The following is a 20,159-nucleotide window of genomic DNA, read 5'->3' on the forward strand; positions in this document are numbered from 1 at the left end:
TTGATACTCATCCTAAAAATTATGCTACCAGAAACAGACCCCAAAATACAGAGAACAAACTATGTATGGTTACCAGGGATGGAGGGAAGGGGAGTGGGAGATGGGCAAATTGGGTTAAGGGGAGTGGGACATACAGGCTTCCAGTTTATGGAGTAAGTCATGGGAATGAAAGGTGCAGCATAGAAAATAAAGTCAGTGGTATTGTAATAGTGATGTACGGTAGGTGAGCATGGCATGTGGCATTGTTGAATCACTATGTTGCACACCTGAAACTAATGTAACATTCTGTGTCAACTATACTTCAGTAAAAAAAAAATTTGAAAGAAAAACAAATTGTACTTCCGAAGGAATTATAAGGAAACAATTTATAAATATTTGCTGAGATACTGAGGACTTGGTAGAGTCCTTTAAAAGTTTCATGTTAAGAAACGTTAACATTACACAGGGGGTGTACAATTCATTTTCCCCTGGTTTTATTAACTATTTAAAGTCACCTGATCCCAAATATATAATTTAATTAAAATTTTTCTTCTTTCACGCCTTGTGTTTTCTAACTACATCTGTAGTTAGTTGCTTTGATTGATTTTTTAAATTCAATTGAGTAAATGTTACTTGGTCATAAACCCTTATGTCCCACCAGCAGGAAGACTCTAGCCATAAAATGAGGCGAAGATATGTGTAACATATATAAATAATTGAAGCAAAGAAATGTATTCCTCCTTTTGATTTTCAACCTTTATAACTTGGGAAAGATTGAGATGTATTTACCTTTACAGATTAGAATATGGATACATATGCTCTCTAGATGCATATATATACATATATATATATATATGTACTTATACGCATTTACATATATCAGAACCCCCGACCCCCTACCCTCCGCCACCACCTTTCACATTTCTTTCCCTCTAACCTCTTGAACCTAAGGGCACAACCTCATTTTACTTACAGGATTTGTGGCCACTAAGGCCTGGTTGTTGGCCACTGCAGTGAGATGAATGATTGTTACAATAGAGTTACAAACGAAAGAGAAAAATAGATTTTTGTGCAAGGTAATCCTTTGGCAGCTTAGGCTCCTAAAAGGTAAGAGAAACCAAATATTTTATTTTTATTAATAATCATTCGAATACATTCACAATTCATAGTAGCTGCTCCAAATCTGGAAGAATTACTTTTTTCTCCCCAAGATTGACTCATGATAAAATCTTAATTAGGGAAAACCTATAATTCTTTAAAAGAGAGACGAACGAGTTGCTTCAGTACGGGTGGACATTCATAGGTATAGAAATTTGCCCATACAAGACTTCTACATAGATTTCTTCTGTGAATCTCTCAATATGATTAATATTTTAATTTATTCCAAAAATGTAGAAACTGAGATTCAGTGAAGTTAATTGATCAAAAAACCATGCAGCTAATTAATTTGAAAACTTTGGATTTGCCTGTCAGAATCTTACACAGATAATGCTCTTTTCATTATACCACATAGGTTGTTCTGTTTATATAGCCTGTTTATGATTGTTTATGGTTGTTCTATTTATAGAGCCTCTGTATGTTGATAGCAATTATGCAGACCAACCATGAGAAAGATAACATTGTATTCAGAATAGATAAATTGATAAAAATGTAGACTTAGCAGCCACTGATGTTTGTTCAGCTTTACTGAATTTTTTTTTCTAATTGGCCCGGCCATATGTAAGATATAAAAATATTAGCACCTTTGACTGGAGCTCCTCCTATATAAAACAAAATTAAAAGGACTGGCTATTTGGAATTCATATAGAAATAGGAAAAGTCATTATTAATGACAAGTAATGCCACTCCTCGGATTGTATCCACATCTACCCTACCAGATTATCCACATATTACTGCCCTACCAATGTTCAAAGACCAACTCAAGTTCTGTCTCTTTCATGAAGCATTTATTTGAATGCTTATGTGTAAAGTTTTAAACTAATAGAAAGGAATCCATTTGAAACGGAATACTAATATCAAAATAAAACACATATGTAGGAAGGCAGGAATGATTTCATTACAGAGACTTAAAAGTTCATTTTGTATTTTTGCAAAATTATGCAATTAATATGGTCAACCTAGATAATCCACCCTATTTAACACAGACTAATGACTTCTACTTTGGAAACTTCAAGATTTTAACTTAATTTTATCACTGTGTCTCCTTATCCTAAATAATCTGTGTGGCCAGAATATTATAGTTAGGCTGGAATGCCAAGGTTTTCTATATTTAAAAATGCAAAGTTTAAGCTATATTATCTCTGAAACTTCTTCCAGCTATAGATCTGTGGTTTTATATATAGCTGTAGTATTTTAAAGGATCTAGAAGTGAATTCAATACAAACCGTATTTACTGATTTTCTGTACATGCCTTCCACAGAATGGGTGCTGTGAGGGAAACTATGAAAGACTTCATGAATGAGATGGCTCTTGGATCAGTCACTGAGCATAAGATAGTCATATACGACAAGTATGTGAAGTGCAGCTGGAGTCCTTCAAAATAGAAATATCTCTGAGAGCTGCTAGTATTTTTGTATTAGAGAGTCTTTGATTTGACTTTGCAGTGTATGAGAGCAGTGAGAGGCAGGCAGGGATCAAACAGTATAGATGATATTCTGTAGAAAAGAAGAATCTTTGAAAGTTTTTTAACAGAGAAGTGGCGTGACTGCTGTTACTATTTAAGTAAAGTAAACTTCGATACAAAATGGCTCTGTTTTGATAAAATACTGCAGCAGTGGGGAGTGTTTTGTGTTCACTGTGAGTGAAGAAAATTAGTGAGTGTGAGAAGAGGTCTAGTCAAGAATTATCTTTTCAGACCATTTGTATCATGAATGGTTTATTTGGTTTTTTTGGGGGGTGGGGTAATTGATCACTCTTCCATGATGAACATTATGAACACATAAAATTTGTCCACATGGTCTTATTTTGAAATGCATTCCTTGAACTTATCTTCTGTCTATAGAGTGTCAACTCTTGTTTAGGGAAAAACTGCCTACCCCATGCAAATACACAATTTTTTTTTTCGTAACACAATTTGAATAACTCAGATACCATCGTGGGAAAAATAAAATAAAAAATGTTTTCTTTAGCTGGGCTATTTTGCCCTTTTCTGCTGAATGCACTAATATTTAGGTCCATTGGTTAAGACATATATATAAACAACAAAATTTCATAGTTTTCAAATTATGACCAAAATACTGGGAGGGTTTGCTTAGACAGCAATTAAGAAATGTTTGTAAAGAGTAAATTGGAACGAAGGAAAAACAAACACTAAAGAAGGCTTTTAAAAATAGCAATTCACGATAGAAGAGCCAAAAGATGAACTAAAGAACATAAAATGAATAGCATTTATATTATGACTGTTGGTGTTTGTAATATTCACATGTGCAAAGATTAAAAATAAGTAAAATGAAATGCTAACTGCAGTTAGTTGAAAATAATTTCAGTTTTCTTTGTGTACACTTAAACTTCCTTTTCTCCTCTATTAGAGTGTGTATTTCTGCTCCTCTCAGAATTCCCACTTTTCTGATGACTCTGCTCCCACCTCAATCTAGTTTGAAAGTTAAGGACTTAAAAATGAGCTGCTGGTATCTACTCTCCTCTAAAGATGTAGTTATCGAGAGTATACTAACAAAAAAAAAATGCTTCTTACTCTGTGATAAATGGATATACCACATCTTCCCCTTGGAGAGCCAAAATATGCCATATAATGGGCAAAATTTTGAAATAATAAAATGAAATCCTATTATAAATAAAATATTTAATATAAAAACCAAACAAATACTTAAGAGGATGCATGAAGTCATTTCAAAACAGAGATATAAAGCTTATTTTGAGTGTTACAAAATTATCTAAATAATATAGATAGATAATCTACCCTATATAATTCAAACATAGATAATCCACCCTATATAATTCAAACCAAATACTTCTGCTTAGGAAACCCTGATATTCAGTTTAGCTGTTCATATTGTAGTGTGGAACTGAACCATTGCAAAATAAATTAACTTTGTGTTGTGTAAATCTGTCCAATTATCTATAATATTAGCCTATGGCTATTGTTTTAGTTTCTTCCATTTCTTCCTCCAGGTTTTGTGCAACTTAAATGCAGACAGATGCTATCTGACATATGTTTTGTATCAATCTCTAACGGTAAAAATGCTCAAATTTTTCTAGTGATGCATATTGTTTTTCTCTAAACATATTCATTAATGCATGTAAGTTCATCAGTACGAATAAAATCAATTGATAAATGAAAACCAAAATATGTACCTGGTAAACACATTGGTTTGTTCAAATAAAACCCTGAAGGTATCCAGGTATTTTTTCAAATGTTAACCTGAAACCAGTTTCACCTACTCTAAGTTTTAAAATGTCTTTATCTTACTCAAAATATTAAAACAGTTGTTTCATACACTTGGAGAAGTTTTTACAAAAAACTCTCTGCTTTCTTTATAAGTTATAATATCCCTTCCTATCTGAGCATAACCACAGAATAGAGAATGTGGTTCGTGGGTTTGGATTGTTTCCATTTCATATTTTTACATATAATTATTTTAGAATACTACTTCAATATGCACTTTGACAAGCAGAGTGATAGAGGCAGTTAATGTAAGCATGTCAACAATCCATTATTCTTTATGTGTAAGGTGCCTAAGACTTTCAGTTCTCTGTTGGAACAATTAGGAGTAGGTGGCATCCAGTCCTTACACATACTTCAAAGTGGGTTTTGAAACCTGGCCTGAGAGTGAATCTGGACTATGTTACCTCCTGACACTATGACTTTGGGCAAGTTATTTTAAAACTGTAATCCTTAGTTTCTGCATCTGTAAAATAGGGATAACAATGGTACTTCACAGGATTGGCTGTAAGGTGAAATGAGATTAATCTTGTCTAGTGTTTACCATAATACCTCACCCATGTTAAGTTAGCTATTATTTTTTTGGCATAGTTATCATACGGCTGATTTTAGTCAAGTTCTCTAAGGATTGTCTCTCACAAGTAATAAAATAACATTAAGGTTCACCTTAGTAATCTAAAAGTGCCCATATTTTAAGTAATACAATGAAACAGTGAATTGCCATCTTTTTGTTACAAAGCAAAAGAATTTAGCATTGGAAAGACAATTTCCTGTGATGCAGAGCAATAAATCAAGCAAACTGAATTATCTCCCAAGGAATTTCATCCTTTCCAGGGTTGTCTCCAAATTACCACTTTCGTTATCATACAGGCCTCAAATATTAAAGATTTATGTATTTATTTATTTATTTACTTGAGAGAGAAAGTGCATGCATGCGTGCCTGTGGGAGGAGGGGCAGAGAGAGAGGAAGAGAGACTATCTCAAGCAGACTCCCCACTGAGCACGGAGCCCAGTGCAGGGCTCAGTCTCACCACTCTGAGATCATGCCCTGAGCCGAAATCCAGAGTAGGACACTTAACCGACTGTGCCACCCAGGTGCCCTGTTCAGGCCCCAAGCATTATGTTGCTCCGAAGTTCTGCCACAGCATGAACAAAATACTTGTCTTTGTTTCCCACATGGTTTTGACCTGAGGTAAAAATTTCCAAACTACTTTCACTCAATACTAATCCTGAGCAAAACTAGTAACTAAAAGAGGAAATACAAGCAATATAAGAACTGCCCAGCCTACAAAGTACTGCTTTTTTATGCTAGTATATCTAATTTAATTTCCTAAGGCTCAGCTCTTTTCCCAAGAAAACACCAACCATATATCTGGGAGGAAAGCTCATGCCAATTGGAACACTGCCAGAAAAGCAGGCCGAAGGCAGTAAGTATATTAAAAGGAAAAGCAGTCCGGCTATCTTTTGTCTACTGAAGAGAATATAACTTCTATCAATAGCTCTTTTTTGGAGGTTTCTGGTGATCCATCTGGTCAGATTAGAAAGAGTACGAGAGTGTTTCAACCAAGGTGATCAATGAATGTCCTTCTGAAGGGAAATGGTTGCTCTTGCTCCATCACGTTCCCTTCTCCCTTGCCCACCTGTCAGGCAGGGTTCCTTATTTACGATAACATGTGAATATGGGCTGCATAAGGAACAGATGGGCACGTTTTGTGTGGCCAAATGGTTTTCTCTCATGTGTGAGCTGCCCCATGCAAGAGCGCTTCCTGGTCTTCTAATGGGCAGGAAGCAAGAGAAAATATAGGCTTTCTGAATGCCTGTGATTCTTACACTCCCCAAAAGTTTAGAGATAAAATTCATAATAGTAGCTGCCACCATTTATTGAGCTTTTAGAAAATCCCGGACACAGAGATAAGTACTTCACATTCATTATGTGATATAATAACCCCTTGAAGTGTCATTATCCTTTAATAAAATGGAAGCGAGTTGCTCCAGATCACAATCCTATTAAGTGATCTGGCGAATTTGAATGTTGAATTTTTAGAAAATATAAGGCTTTTGTTTAATATTTATTTAATCACATAACTATTTATTGATGCATAAGTAATATATTGTGCACTATTTCTAGATTTTGAGGAAACACTTCTGAATAATATAGATGTCATTCAAGTGACAATAGAGGGTAAATACATAAATTACATCGCATAATTCCTGATAGTGTTATATGCTTTTTAGAGATTAAAATAGAATTAAGAAATAGATAAAGACTGTGGCCAGAGTGAGGGGAGACCCAAGATAGAACTGCAACAGAAGATAGGGGAGAAAAGCATTCCAAGCAGATTAAGAAGTTACTCTAAGTCAAAGTTTCAAAAAAAAAAAAAATTACGCTTAGAGTTTTTACAGGGAACGAAGAACAACATGAATAAAGGCATAAGACAAGACTCCACATTGTTTTTTTTCTATTCTAAGATGAAGAAAATTAAAGAGCATAAATTACTAAAATACTTTTTGATTCTGAAGCTCATACTCATTTGTGTTACATTGTAATGTTCTATTAGCAAATGTTAGCAGCATACTATCCAGTTATTTCCAGTTTTTGTTTTTCCTAACTACTAAAAAATGCTACACTTTGGAGGTTTACTGTGGCTTTCTCCTAATATATAGTCATATCTGTGGGTACAGTCTAGCAAAATAAAATATGCCCACAAGAGTGGAAAACCAAATTGCTAAATATATTATGACTTTGAGGAGGGAAATGTTACATTATGTTCTCTATTTCAAACCATGAAGTTTTAATCCATTCAAATGACCATAGTTTTAACCTCAAGCAATGGATCATTTGTTTTCTTAAAATGATTTGTCATTCTATTCCCATGAAAATTTTTATGCTTAAATAGCACTTATGTTTCAACCTGCTCAAGAAAAATAGATTACACTTATAAAGAAGTTGCATATCCATCAAAAATATTAACAGAAATGTGTGATCTTTAACATTCAGTTATAGCTTTAAATAATAAATTTGTTGTTTAAAGTAAGTCCAGAATCTTTAATTCAGTTATTTACTTTATATTTCCATACCTGGGACACTTCACCATAAACCAGTAATAGCAATTATATTATAGTGGAACTGGTTTTTATTAGAATAAACCCATTAGTTCTTGCACTACTCTCTCCTTATTCAAATCTGATACCCTAATGTGGAAATACAATGCTTTTATTATATAATTACAGTGAACATATTTAAAAAGCTTTCCAACCAAGACTCACATTACTGAATAGGAATGTTTTCAGTTCTCACCATGTGTAGTTTGAGCGGATGGATTTTTCAGCACATTGATCAAAATTTGTTAATTTGAAAATAGACGATGACCTCATAAAGTATTACATGAAAATTATGGTTTTTTAACCAATATTCAGTGTTAAGATGAAGGAAGCCTAGGATGCATAAAGCAGAATAAAATATGTCTTAGAATCATACTGCCTAACAAACTTACAATGAGTGAAATGCAGCAAAGAATTGAGAAAGCCAGGATGATCCTGGATAGGAACTAAGAGCTATGTTATTCAGGGACCACTTGAGGACTCTTTCTGAACTCAGTCATTGTCAAACCTCTGATGGGGCAAATTTGCCAGATTTTAAAGAACTTAAGAAAGTGAAAGTTCCAGTTTGCCAAAAGAAAAACATCAGGATATGATTTGTGGAGTAAGACTTTTTGTTCTCCATGTTCCTATGTAGGATTTCTTTAAATAGTTAGCTTTGTTTAAAATAGATTTGAAGATTGAATCATGAACAGTTTTCAGGAGAAAAGTCATAGCTTAAAGAAGACAACCATACTTTGTTCTAGTCAAGAGTTATATGAAGAAACTGGAATTGAGATAAGTGTTCACAATATTGATTGAATATATTCAGATATGATCTAAGAAAAAAGGTGAGCTTTGGATCATTTGTTCTGAAAAGCAGAAATATAAGTATTAAAGGATTATTTTATTAAGGAAATTTAACCTATCAACTGGATAGATTTTTGCTGAATTTTATTTAGGACTTTATCTCAACTACCTAGAAATGATATCATTGTCTATATAGTTGCAAATGTGCAACTTGGCTTTGAAATTACTTGGAATCAGTGTCTGAAAGGTCAGCAAAATTAAGATGTCAAAAAATAAAAAGTACCATTTTTTTCCCCATACAAGTCAGATGTTATACGTGCTCTTTTATGTGCAGGAAGATGGAGCCCTTTATCTGGGTTGAAAGTAAGAGCAAGATTTGCTATGCTCTCAAATTTTAAACAGTAATTAAAATATAATTTATAACTAATTCTGGTAAAGTTTATTTATTTTTTTTTATCTAAAGGGTTGTGCTTTGTTTTTCTAAGGATCATTATGAGTAAGAGTCATTGCCTCTCAGGGCTTGGCAAATCCCAAAGCTCTGTCTCTCTGTTCCCCTCCCTCTGGTTCCCTTTCTTTTTATCTCCCACTCTGACTCTTTCCTTTAATTAGCTCTAATATAAAACTGAAGTATATCTGGTAAATAGTGTTTGGAGTTCTCTGTTTCTAATTTAAAGCATGGATGAGTAGGAGACTTTTTCTTTTCTCTCTCTAAATAAAAATAACAAACAGCTCCCTAAATCAACTTTTTTGTTTGGTTCTTCGTTTTTATTAGGATGGGTCAGTAACCCTGAATTAACAGACAAACAAAAAATGTTACCTCTACCCAAAACTAATCAAGAATGACTGCAGTATGGGGAACTGGGTAAGAAAGCAGAAAAGAGATATCGGTAGCTTTTCAATGCACAATGCTTTTATGTGAAACATCAACTCCTACAGGATGTTTCCAGGTTGCTGGGAAGAAAGCTAAAATTTCTAGTGCTCTTGACTATTTGAACATGGTTCATTAACCATTCAATTCAGTATTTTCTGAGGTGGTCTTGGCCTTCCTTCAACCTAGCTACAGAGTATTCTATATTGTTTGACAGATTCTCCTACTGATTAGAATTTTAAGGAGTCTTGCTCTAATACCCTTCTTGGTTGATGGAGACAACAAAGGCCAGACAAACTCAAAGGACTTGTCCAAGGCCATAAATAAGTCATGGGAAAGTCAGTCTTAGAAATAAGCTTCCAAGGCACTTCATGTCTTTCATTCCTCAAAAATGTATTAAGTGCCTACTATGAGCAAGGCCTTGTGCTAAGCCCCGGAATGTGTTTAAAAAAAAAAGCAGAAATGATTTGTACTAACACAGAACTTAACTTTATGATATTCTTCCCATTACTTCCTGTTCAGTGGATAGTTGTTTTCAGTAAACAGTGGCTTTTACTTGTTTTGGTAGATAGTTTTGAGGACTATATAGAAGTGTCTTAAAATCAAAGGCTATAAGTTCTTTGATATAGTTTAAAGTACTGAGTAAGCTAGATGGTACCTTGTAGGCATAAATGGTTTTATTATTTTTGACTAATTTATTTAACCATAATTTTTTCTGATATAATTATACTAATTTATTTATAAAATTTTTCATTCACTGTTTACTTATTTTTCTACATGAACATTATAACAATTTCTTTATAAATGTGATACATATAAGACTAAAAATTGTGTTCTTTAATTTTGTTTTTAAAGTGACCACTGGTAGAGTGTGCCTATCAGGGCTAAATGTTTATATAAAAATATTTTAATGGACTAATAAGAAAGAGTGATAACTATGCCAATAATAGACAATGTTTCCACATTAGACACTCCACTTAACACTGAATATACACTATGTTAGTCCTTATGCTCAATCTGTGATATAGATACCAATAGAATAAGATGTGAAATTGAGGATTACAGAAACGAAAGAACTTGCCACACAGCAGGTGAATGACAAAGGTAGTATCTGAGACCAAAGGTGCCTCTCTAGAGAACATACTCTTTTTTTTTTTTTTTAAAGATTTTATTTATTTGACAGAGAGACAGCCAGAGAGAGAGGGAACACAAGCAGGGGGAGTGGGAGAGGAAGAAGCAGGCTCATAGCAGAAGAGCCTGATGTGGGGCTCGATCCCAGAACACCGGGATCACGCCCTGAGCCGAAGGCAGACGCTTAACCGCTGTGCCACCCAGGCGCCCCTAGAGAACATACTCTTAAGTACTCTCTGTGAGTCAGGATGTCTAGACATATAAAAAAGTATTTCAAATGCTATACCTGAGTCTTAACTTGAAGAGGGTTTTTCATGTTTTACGTAAAGCCTGAGAATGTATAATAAAAAAATTAATTTGTAGTTTTACTTCTTTCTGTTCAAGTGCTCCATTTTTAAAAGACAATTAAAGTCAAATAAAATTACTAAACCAAGCAGAAAGAACACAGATTGGGAGGAAGTGTGGATAACTTAGTTAACTATTTAGAACATAAAGAAAATTAGGTGTTGGACTAGGTAATGTCTTCATTGGTTGTGGTTTACAATTTTTAGCTGTTGAAATTTTACCCATCATTTAACACTTATTTCAGTGAGATTATCACTTTAGGAATCTTCTGATTCTATGAGTCAGAGTGAGTCTTTCCTTCCTGTCTTCCCGTAGCTCTTTGTACCTTCACAGTGGCTTTTCTCCCCCCACTTTGTATTAACTATTAGATAGGCGTAATGTTAGATGACAATATAGTGAGTGCAGTCTCTGTTCCTACGTGATGGATACAGTCCAATGACACAAGTTGTACCTCTTTCTTACCATTTATTGAGAGATTGCTACATGCCAGGTACTATGTAAGTCTTCTTTGCCTTTTAAACAACATTATGACTCATTAGAGGAAACCAAGGCTTACTGAAAAGCAGAATCAAGCTAAATCCATACTATTAGTAAGTGGTGATGGCAAGATTTGAATATATTCCACATTTTAAATTACTGTAGGACACTATACACTAACGTTCCTCATGGTGAATCACCATTAATGATTTTTTTAAGTTCACCAGAGAATGAACAGTTAATTGTACTTTCTGCGAAAAGTTTAAGTATAACCAATGTATTATTAATTGAAAACCTTAATTTTTCTTTAATGTAGAGGCCAAATTCCAATATTGGCAAGACGCTCATTGGTTTTGCCTATGTAGCATGCTAGATATCATTTACAAAAGCATAGGAATTTTAGCAAATAGTAGATACATGGATTTATTGCATACAATAATCTCAATTAAAAAACTTGCTTTCTTTCTGAAAAAAATAAGGCCTATTTATATTGAAATATGAGGACAATACTTGAAGGAACAAGAAATTTCTAGCTTCTCTTTTAAAATGAGGTATGTGGGGGGCCTGGGTGGCTCAGTCAGTCAAGCACCTGACTGGGTGTTAAACTCTGGTCATGACCTTGGGGTTGTGGAATGGAGCCCAGGGGAGGGCTCTGCGCTCAGCATGATGTCTGCTTGATATTCTCTCCCCCAGCCCCTCCCTCCGCCTCCACTCTGCCCCTCCCCCTGCTCACACTCTCTCTCTAAAATAAATAAAAATCTTTAAAAAAAATTAAAAATAATAAAATAAAATGAGGTATGAGTCTATAGATTCTACCTTTAAACCTAAAGTACTTAGCATAATATACATAATTCCAATTTTTTAAAAAATGTTTTTTCATAGAGAAAATAGATTCCGAAGTTTTAAATTTTAAGGCTTCAAGTAAAAATTAAAATTACTTGTGAGTATTGATTGAATAGTGTGCATTTTTAAACAGAACATACCTAAATACAGATATAAAAATGCTGATCCAGATTTTCTTGAAATTCCTAATCAATAATAAAGTTTTTCTGTGTAGATTGTTCTTAGCTTGCAAAATACTTTCACAAATGTTAACTTCCCTGATATTGAAATTATGTATTTTGATTTTAAAAATGTTAATTCTTTTATTCTAATCCTCTTTACTAAATTACTGCTCATTCATAGATTTGGGTTTGGAAGTAGCATTACAGATCATTAGGACTAGCTATGAACTAACCCAGTATGGGAATCCCCCATTTCAAAATTCCTGATAAATTGACGTCCGATTTCTGTCTTGAGTGACAGGAAGGTTGATTGGTCAATTGGTGGTTCATTCTGTTTTGTTTAGCTGTCAGAATTTTCTAGATTTTTTTAATTGAGCCAAATTTTCCTATGTTATTATATAAACTTTTATTATATAAATTTCCAGTTACAGTCATTTGGATTCTTGCAGTCATCTATTGTACCCCCATGTTTTGTCTTTCTCTGGCTTAATATTTTTGGTACCTTGACTCCCTGACCAGTGGACATTATTTTCTTCAATTGCTTCAATGTCATGATAAGCCAAATCTTCTGACATTCTCTTTTTCTCTTACAAAGTCAATCCGTAGTGGACAGGGTAAGAGACTGGTCTGATTAGAGATTTGGAATTGGATACTTTGCATTTACTGGTATATTCTAGCTTGTAGCATGGTTTTCACTAGACAGTCCCACTACTGCCTCATTAGTTCACAACAAGCATTTGCTCAATTAAATCACAGACTCTTCATGAAGAAGCTTTGTTAATTTTACATTTGACTTTATGGAATTAGTGCAGGACTTTATTTACATCCTTGCTAAATTCAAACTTGTTTGGGACAATAGGACTTGGTATACTAGGGGACTATTGTTCTCTTTTTGATTACTGATTTTGGCATGCAATATAACTGCTATGCTTAGCTTCATGTCATGCAGATATTTAATGTACATTTTGGCTTATTAGATGGAAAATAAAAAGAGGTTATTTAATTTAAAGGGTCTCAATTGTATTAGTTTTAATCTACAGAGTTAGGTGATCTAAATGGTAATTAAAAATTCACTCCACATCCACTGTAACTAGTTGCAGTTTTAGAAATGCTACAATAAGGAATTCAGGAAGATTTCACTGAGGAACTGATCCTACAATTTAGATCTGAAAGTTGAATACATTGGAGCAGGCTGGGTGTGGGAGGATAGGCAAGATAGTCAGTTATAGGATACATTAATGATTTTGATTTTATATAAATTACAGTAGAAAGTTTAAGATTTTTAAAGTAAAGGGTGATAAAATCATACTTGTATTTGATCTAAAGCTGTGAAAATATTCTGGCTGCATTGTTTGGACTTGAATGAAGGTGGTGAAGGGGGACTTACTGAGGCTAGGTAACACAAGGGTGGGGGTGGTGACAGCAGATGTGAAACTGATTGCATACATTGGAGGGCTGTTGCAAGGCTAAATCCACAGAGCATGAGGAAGAAGGTCAGGGAAGAAAATTGAGACGATGCCACAGATTGCTCCTAATTCAACTAGCTAGCTGGTGGTAGTATTCTCGAAGATGGGTCACTCTGGAAGAAAAACTGCTTTGGCTTAGGAGGAAGTACATAGTATGAATTTGTTTCAAACATGTTTATTTTGAGATGCTTTTTAAGATGATGTATTTCAAGAACCATAAAAAGATATATACCCTTTGACCAAGAAATCCCAAGTCTCTGGGAATGTAGCCTAAAAAAATAGTGCAAACTATGGGAAAAGTTATGTCTGAAAATGTCCATTGCAGTGTTTTTTATTAATAGGAAAATTTGGAAGTAATGTTAGTGCTGAGGAATAATTTAATAAACCTTTGTCAACTTATTAAATGGAATATTATTTAGCAAATTAAATGACTAAATAATAAACTAAAGAGTTTTCAAAACTCTTCAGGGACATGGAAAGAATTATATAACACTAAATTATAAAATAGTTAACATGCTTTGTACATAACAAAACGGTAAAAACGAATATGAAATAAACTGCAAAAATATAAGAAATTGCTCAATAGGATAGTAAAGTTACAGGTACTCAATAGGATCTTAAAATTACAGGTGTATACATTTCTTTTCTTTATTTAAGTAATGTGCTTAAATTGTTTTTGATTTTTAAAAACTATTACAAATTTAAGTGCAAGTCTTGTTTCTCAAGATTATAGTTTGTTTTTAATTAAGGAGTGAATTCTTTTTCCTGAGGTTAGAAATAGTTAAAACTTGTAACTTTTCCCCAAGATTTGTGAAATAGTACTAAAGAACTCTTATTATTTCTATTTTATGCTTTTAGGATAAAGGCTGATCTTTGTATTCAGTCATAGTTGTAAGAATTTTCATGTTAAAAGAAAAAGAAACTTAGTTAATATTAGTTATATTTAAATCCATTCTCTCAGTGTGTTTGTATGGTATGGTGTGGTGCAGTAGACATGTAATTTTCATGAACTAAAAATCTGAGTTCTAGGAGTACTGCATAAATTTAATGGCATTTATTTGCATTATTTAGTTGTAAGAGCCAAGAGAGTAATATTTTCAAATTTAGACAGTTTCTATTTTTAAATTGAAACAATTCTGTCTTCACGAATAAGAAATGAACTGTATCTTTGTGAAACTGTTAGTCATTTTATTACACTAAATGAGAATTTGAAATTTTAATTTCATTTTGTGTTTTTAAAGTCACTAAATATTAGCTAATTTTCATTGCCCTATTTTACCAGTAAGTTTGTTAGCATCAGCAACATTGCTTCACTTTGTCAATTAGCATAAATTATATATTACTATGGACCAGAGGACTTTATTTAAAAATTATCACTTTGGGTGCCTGAGTGGCTCAGTCAGTCAAGCATCTGCCTTCAGATCAGGTCATGACCCCAGAGTCCTGCAGGCTCCCTGCTCAGCAGAGAGGCTGCTTCTTCTTTTCCCTCTGCCCCTCCCCCTGCTCATGCTCTCTCTCTTTCTCTTGCTCTCTCTCTCAAATAAATAATTGAAATCTTTAAAACAATTAAAAATAAATTAAAAATAAATAAAAATTATTACTTTGGAAAATGGTTTATTTTCTATTTTTTAGAAAAGACATTTTTAATCTATTATATAATCCTAATAAAGTTTTTCCTACTCCAAAGACAGTATTCATTTAAAAAATCTTGTGTAAGGAGAGAATATATTTAAGAGTAAATTCATGAAGTTTTATTAAGCTATATATAAGCAACTGATATGACATAACTAATTATAAAGGCATTGACTAAGAACTGGCGATTCATTTTGAGCAAGAATCTTTTGATAACTTGTTGCAAAATATAGTATAGTAAATTTAATTCCTTAAGAAATGTTTTCCATATTTTAGGATAAAAATTCTTTTCAACTGACTTTGATACATTTTTACATAATTTACTAAAGAAAACGTCAAATATAAAAAAGTACGTGAATGTTTAATTAGCTTTATTCAGAGGGGAGTTGGGTTTTGTTTTGTTTTGTTTTTGTTTTTAAGATTTTATTTACTTATTTGACAGAGAGGAAGCGAGAGAGGGAACACAAGCAGGGGGAATGTGAGAGGGAGAAGCAGGCTTCCCACTGAGCAGGGAGCCCAATGCGGGGCTCATCCCAGAACTCTGGGATCATGACATGAGACAAGGCAGATGCTTAACCGACTGAGCCACCCAGGAGCCCCTAGAGGGGAGTTCTTAAAGTCACTTTCTAATGGTGCCTATATAATGTTATAAATCATTAAAAAGTATCTATGTGGATTCCTCAAAGTAACTGATACTGGAGATTTTTTAAAAGGCACAGTTTTCCAAAAATAGCAATTCTGGTGCAATCTTTAGATCCTGTGATTTTGAAGCCATGAGAGACAATTTTTGGTTGGTTCATATATTATTCAATATACTCTGAATATCTGATGGACTGTGGGCCAAATCTGGTGCTCTAGTTACATATGTATCTAGCATCCAGCTGCCTGATAATTTCCGGGTTTGGATTATTGTGATGTGCTACTACTCTAGCTGATTCTGAAGCTGCTAATGTTCCAAGACAACTACTGAAGAAAGAAGCAAAGAAGGAGGAGGAGGAGGAAGATAATGACAATGGTAATGAAGATACAATAAGATACAGCTACTCTTCACACTGCATTCTATAATTATTGGTAGTGATCAAAATTATGAAAACCACATTAATGCATAAAATATTGTATGCATGTTTTGGAATTTATTTTCCTGTCAATTTAAAACATCACTTGTTGATTAGTTAAATCAAGAAATTGGAGTTGACTCTCTCTCCCAAGAAAAGGAAGTAAATTTCAAGTAAAATTCAAATATATAAGCTAACTATATTAATGATGACCTCCCAAATGAGGAAAAGTTATCTAACAATATATTTCTATTACTAGATTTAATAATATATACTAAATCCCATTGCCATTATCTGCACAAAATACCAGTTTCTCTACTGTACCATGTATACTGACACAAAAATTGACCTAGAAGTTGAAAATTCAACTAAGAAGACCTATAATATCTGACAGTTTCTGAAACAAATACAGATAAATTTACGTAATGATTTTGGCTCTCTTCTCACTACATGACTTCATTCTTATATGTCTACTAATTTTGTAAAGTTGAGCTTCAGTTTTCCACCAATCTCTGCTCTATATATTTTACAAAGTCATGATAAGATAAATGTATTTCAAATTATTTTAAACGTTCAATTTATTTTAAATGTTATAAATCATCTATATTTCATATATTTTATCAGCACATGACATGAACACGCACAAGACACCTCATTCACCAATGACAACTGGTAAATTAAAAAATATTTTACATGTACTTACTTGAAATAAAAGAATATGCCAAGCGAGATAAGTAGTGAAGCAATAGATAATCCATGTCCAATTATAGTCAGGTAGAACAAATTCAGTGCAGTCTATAATTTGTGTGGATAAAAAAACAAGTAAGGCTCATATGAGTACTATAATCCTCCATGCACATAAGCTCAAATCAGTAGAATAAATTGTATTTTTAAAAATATGTGCTCTGATAGTCTTACCATTTAGCTTGCATTAGATATTTGAATACATCTGGAATGAAGAGTATCTATGCAAATTTGTTGAGTGACATCAAAACTTATAAATTGTATGCCCTTTTTATTTAAGAAATTAGAACTCATAGGATAGGAAGGAATAATTTTATTGATCTAGGTTTTGTAATATATGAAACTAGCATTTTATGTTTTGAAAGATACTGACAATTTTCACTCATCACTTTGTGCACATTAAATCAAATGCTATGTAATTATTTTTGTGCATTTTCTTTAGGTAAGGCTTTCTTTCCTACTGGGTTTTTCTTTTTCCTATGACAATTTGAAACTCCAAGATAAATCTCAATATAGTAATTATAGGAGCCTCTGATCTGAACGTACAAATATGTTCCTTTGCATGGTTTTGACTTTTCCTCTGACTTTCTTATTTTTCTGTATTCCATCTATTTTAACTTATCCTTTTATTGTTTTTATAATTCTCTTTAAACCCTTCTCTGAATAAGCAAAGAATACATTATTTATAATTATAATGATAGCTGACCGTTATCAAATGCTTATTCTATGCCTGTAGTTTTCAAAGGTTTTTCCTTGTATTAAGTCAATCCCTATGAAAACCTTGAGGGTGAGTTTATTGTTATCTTTGTTTGATACACAAGGAATTGAGGCAGAGAGAGGTTATAGCTTGCCTGAGGTCATCTAGCTGGTAAAGAGCAGAAACAGGAAGTCAGATTTCAGGACTCAGTTTCAATCACTGACAAACTGCCTCTACCAAAGTTTAATTGTTGTGACAAATTGTGACTAACCTTGACTTTAATGTATAGTACTAAAAGTGGGTATGTGAGTGAGAATCACCTAGAAACCAGCGGGAAGGACAGCCTTCTGTTAGGGACAGAGAGAGCTGTTTAAACCCTGCTGGGCTTCCCTTGTTTACTGGAGCACAATTCTTGAACTTAGTTCTCAAAATTCCAATACCAATGAAATGTTCCCTTTTCTTATACTTTTAAAGTATGTTTTCTTTGGGAAACTTGAAACTCCAGTACTGACACATTGACTTGTAAATACACTATTACCTAGCAGGATTGCTTCCTCAGTGTCATGACAGAATGAATGATTATTTCCACATTTTTCTCCATTGTTTTCTCAAAGTATATTATGAAAAGGCTTTACAATAGAATGGAACACAAAGTAAATTTTCTCCAATACTGTATCAGCAACTAACTTTTTGAACAGACAGTGTAAATTCCATACCTTGACTTTCTCCTGTGTGTTAACATTACACTGGGTATAATTTGTCCATGTTCGGTTGCTTTCTGGATGTCTAAACCAGTTTCCATCTTGGTCACAGATCTTTGTAACTTTTTCTTTAAAATTAAAAAGGAAAGAAGAAAACAGTAGTTTAGCTAACTTAGGGTTTATTTAATATCAAGCAGATCTGCATATAAATTTCTGCTTTTACCTGATGGGTCGAAGTCCTGAAAGTAATCAGGGCAGTGCTGTATTGACTCGGTTCCGGCGGCAACATCGTTCCAGCATAACCACCCATCCCAGGTTCTGTTGCAGTAAATGCCTAAAGGGGAGAATAAACATCAGCGACTACTAGTCCCTCTAGTTATACCTGAAGACATAAAGTCTTACTGGTGGGTTGATACTGACATGAAATACAGACCACCAACTGAAAATGAAGACATCATATAAATCTATAGCTATTACTTATATTTTTCACCAAACAATTATTGGAATAACTGCTAAATTCAATTTAGAAATATCTATAAGAGTATATTGAAAGTTTAACTTTAATTCCAATTCTCAAAGGTAGCTATTTATTCAATAAATCAAGTGGTCTTTGCTGGTTATCCTTAACCATAAAGGTCCCTACACTTAAGGTTTTTTTTTTTTTTTAAATATGGGAAATTGGAAAATATGCTATCTTAGAAACTGTGTTCTTAGGGCAAGGTGTTAATATTTTCTGGGGGAAAAAATGAACACTCCAACATTTCCCATTTCACTACACTGACCCTAACAGATATTTAGACCCCTCTACCAAATTCTAGCTCTTACTTACCTTCCTTTACTTTCCAAATGGAGTGGAGTGTTTAACATTCTAACAATTTCCTTTTAACAACCTGAAGAGAAAGAACCTCTTACATGACAAAATGTAATTTTTAGTAAAGGCATAGAGAAATAAAATGACCAGTGTTCCAATGTTTTAATAGTCTATAATCAAAGAAAATAATTTTCCATCTTATCAGGCAAGCACTCATAGATAGAAGCCCGAATGTTGTATGAGATGTTTATTATTTTTAACAGATTTGTGCCACAATCTCAGAATCAATCTAACTTTCATGGGAGTAGGGAAAAAATTCTATTGGCCTGAAAGTATAAATACTTCTGATTTAAAAAAGAACTCAGATAACATCAGTTTTTTCTCCTGTGATTTTTCAAACACTTATTTAAATAGTCTGCATTCATGTATTACTAAATAAAATGTATTTTATGACCTATCTGAGAAGAATTCCCTGATAGAAAGCATCTTAAGTCCATATCGCTAGTCCAAAAGATTCTATCTAATTAATGACAACACTGGCAGTATAATAGATTGCAAGGTCCAGAAACTTTCAAACTGTGCTGTATGGCATTTGAGTGAGACAGGAGTAGGTAGTCCGTTAAAAGAGTTTCTATGGTCAAAAGATTTGGGAAGCACAAAGTTAAAATAACAACAGTTCTTTATTGCAAGACTTTCTAGAGTGTTTAAAATTACAGTGTGTTATGACGCTTCAACAGGAAGATGGATTACACAATGATTCTAAAATGATTTTATCACCAAATTATCTCATAAAGATATTCCTGTTGTTCAATTAGATTTGAAGCCTACTTTTACATATAGCTACATGATCTGGAAGGGGTTAATTCTTTCATTTTAAACTTAAAACACTTAGATTTTAATGGAATAAAGTGAGAAGCCGGATGGATTAACACAGAATTTGTATACAGTTCATGCACTTGATA

General features: G+C 33.3%; 1 protein-coding gene across 5 annotated transcripts in view; it reads right to left on the reverse strand.

Annotated features, from left to right (window-relative positions):
- The window catches only part of CALCRL (calcitonin receptor like receptor), a 94,956-nt gene that overhangs the window by 16,066 nt on the left and 58,731 nt on the right, over positions 1-20,159 (reverse strand). For all 5 annotated transcript variants that reach the window (XM_057303319.1, XM_057303328.1, XM_057303325.1 and 2 more), the window contains 4 exons: positions 18,610-18,720; positions 18,402-18,514; positions 16,948-17,039; positions 953-1,079 (listed from right to left, as the gene is read on the reverse strand). In XM_057303319.1, the coding sequence (XP_057159302.1) occupies positions 953-1,079; positions 16,948-17,039; positions 18,402-18,514; positions 18,610-18,720 (443 nt within the window). The remainder of the gene's footprint in view (positions 1-952; positions 1,080-16,947; positions 17,040-18,401; positions 18,515-18,609; positions 18,721-20,159) is intronic.

Source organism: Ursus arctos, unplaced genomic scaffold, assembly GCF_023065955.2.
Source record: "Ursus arctos isolate Adak ecotype North America unplaced genomic scaffold, UrsArc2.0 scaffold_1, whole genome shotgun sequence".
NCBI lineage: Eukaryota > Metazoa > Chordata > Mammalia > Carnivora > Ursidae > Ursus > Ursus arctos.